Genomic DNA, 2,666 nt, shown 5'->3' on the forward strand with positions numbered 1-2,666 from the left:
AAAAAAAAAAAAAACAAAAAAGAAGATGCAATTGGTCTCAGCTTCTATGGGGCCTTTGTCCCCCTTCTTGTGGGATTCCCCACACGCCAAGTTGGTTCCACCAGGCTTTACACCCGGCACAGTTGCGGATGCGATGCTGCACATCAGTGATTTAACTCTTCGTTTTGATGTGCTTGCAAAGGCTATTGATTATTCTGTTCATCCTGTTCGACGAGCGATGGAAACGCATGCTTTGCACACTCGAATGTTACACAAACGTCAATTTGATGTGATGCGATATGGGATGGTACTTGATGAAGTGGAACGACTTGTTTTGGTGCCAATGCCGCGTCTTTGTGGTGATACTGGAATGAAAGTTTCTCAAGAATATGCGGCTATATTTGGTGGTGATTTTAATGAATCACCATCTGCCTGGCATCCTATTCTACCTGAATATTGCTTTATTGTGTATCAATTACCGAAGGAATGTGATAGTAAAGATTCTTTTCCTGTACCAATTTTCCGACTGGTTTTTCGAAATGAAGCGTTTAATGAAAATATAAAAATGCATCTTGTGGAGAAGTTTCCACTTTTTCGTTTACGTTCTGTATATGTGTCACAGTCAAAATATTACTCATTTCAACATCAACTTGAATTATATGCTAAGGCTTCAAGTTCAAGTGAACATTTACCAGATCGTGCACTGGAAGGAACTCTTGGATTATCACCTCTACGATGGATCTTTGATGCATGGTTGCTGGTATTGGAAGGTATTGCACCTAGTTGGGTTATTGATAAAGGTGTTGGACCTGATATTGTTACCTTATTTCTTGCCTCACATCGTGCAGAGGGAAAATATGATGTAAAGGAAACTCTTGAAGTATATTCAGAATATCCTGTGGATAACCGTGTACGATGCTCATATTATACATCTGGAGATCGGATGCGTAAACGTATTCAAGTCATGAGACGATATCCTGATATGATTAATAAATGGCGACAAGGATCATATGATGTTCGTTATTTCTCTGAGGAAGTTACTACTTCAGAACCTTCTGTGGATGTGGCACAGTGTATTCGTATATTACTTTGTCGAAGAAAACCTGGAAATAATTATATTGAAGATGATGAAATTGCTGCTTTTATACCAGATGATAAAGAGTCTGAACCATTGCAAGTGTACAATACATTGGCAGCAGAAAGATTACGTTTGTGGGTTTTAAAAGGTTTACTCACCGCTGAACTTCATGGGGTTCACTCTTTGATCCTTGAATTTGATACAACTATGGTGGTAGCCAAATGTGTGGGACTTCTTTGGGGTGGTGGTGAGGAAAGTCGACAACGAGAAGTTGTATTTCATGTCTGCAAAATTATTGTAGAAACAGTGGAAGATTTTGTACAACACAGTGGTATTATTTGGCAGGCTACTATTGTGGCTTCTGGTGAAGACTCACACAAGGCGGTTGAACTTTGCCGGGATATACTGGAGATTACGCAGATGGCAAAGACTCGTGTTGAGATTGAGGAACGCCGACGTGTAGCAGCAGCCGCTACAATGACAGCAGATAAGGAAGGACCGGCAACCCCCTCTGATAGTGGTGTGACTGTACCGGAGGGAGAAGAAGAAGATGTAACCAAAGAAACGCTGGAGGGAAAGAAAAAAGGAATAAGTGAAAAGAAAGGTGCACTCACCGTGCAGACAACAACTACATTACCGACAGGGCCATTGGTGGTTAACGTGGGTGGTGGAAACACTGTTCAAATTCCCCCGTTCACCGCAACCGCGCACTTATCAGAAAATATACGGGAAGGAGCCGCCCTTTGTGGTGTGCGGATTCTCGACGCGGAGTTGTATCCCATCTTTCTCGCTCTCTCCGGTGGTGGAGAAACGGTTCCCATTCGTGACGTTGTACAGTTGATACTTGAAAAACAGCTCGAGACAACGGAGGGGTGTTGCAGTAGACCCAGCAGCAACACACGACTTTTATGGCCTCATGATCATCCTATTTGCCCTATGGATAACTGCGGTGTGCCGTATGATGAGAACACCCTGACAGACTTTGTGAAGAGCTTTCAGAGACGACCATATCGTGCGCAGGAAAGAGATTTCAGGGCCACCATACAAGGCACCGTTGGCGATGTACCAGAGTCTTTAAATTATGTTGAGTTTTCCATGATGATGCTTGCCATTGCACGGCAGTAGAGAACCACTGCTGTATTTTCTTTTTCAATTTCATATAATCTTCTCTTTTTTTTTTTTCTTTCTTTCACTGTTCTCATTTTTTCCCTTTTCTTTGTCTCCAATGATATCTTTTCCCTCCCCACCCTTCTAGTTCAATGTAAATTTTCTATCAAATGGAACACTGAATACTTGGAACTTTAATGATACGCCCTCAAGCATCTAACTTGAATGCCACCAATGACCTCATTGAAAGAAACAAAAGTATTGATATCAACCTGTATTTTTTTTTTTTTTTTTGTTTTCTCTGTTTCTTCTCTCTCCTTTTAGTTTTTATTATCTTCAATGAGTATAGAAAATATTGCACTAGACACTTAGCAATTCTTATTTGGAGAGCAGGCAACGTCTGTATCGTAGTGCAATCTATTTCTCTTTACGGTACTGTATGCGCTTGCAAGATACCTTTTAAACAATACTTTTACAATATAGCGTATACACATGTACGTAT

The 2,666-nt window shown here is 41.0% G+C and overlaps 1 protein-coding gene across 1 annotated transcript; it reads left to right on the forward strand.

The window, feature by feature from the left end:
• Positions 1 to 25: 25 nt before the first annotated feature.
• TM35_000342370 (uncharacterized protein) lies at positions 26 to 2,182 on the forward strand (the record flags this gene model as incomplete). The annotated part of the gene is made up of 1 exon (XM_029029135.1): positions 26 to 2,182. One exon carries the CDS (start codon positions 26 to 28, stop codon positions 2,180 to 2,182), a length of 2,157 nt encoding a protein of 718 aa, XP_028879691.1.
• Between the last annotated feature and the right edge of the window lie 484 nt (positions 2,183 to 2,666).

This window comes from Trypanosoma theileri, assembly GCF_002087225.1.
Source record: "Trypanosoma theileri isolate Edinburgh chromosome Unknown TM35_Tth_34_V1, whole genome shotgun sequence".
In the NCBI taxonomy this organism is placed as follows: Eukaryota; Euglenozoa; class Kinetoplastea; order Trypanosomatida; family Trypanosomatidae; genus Trypanosoma; species Trypanosoma theileri.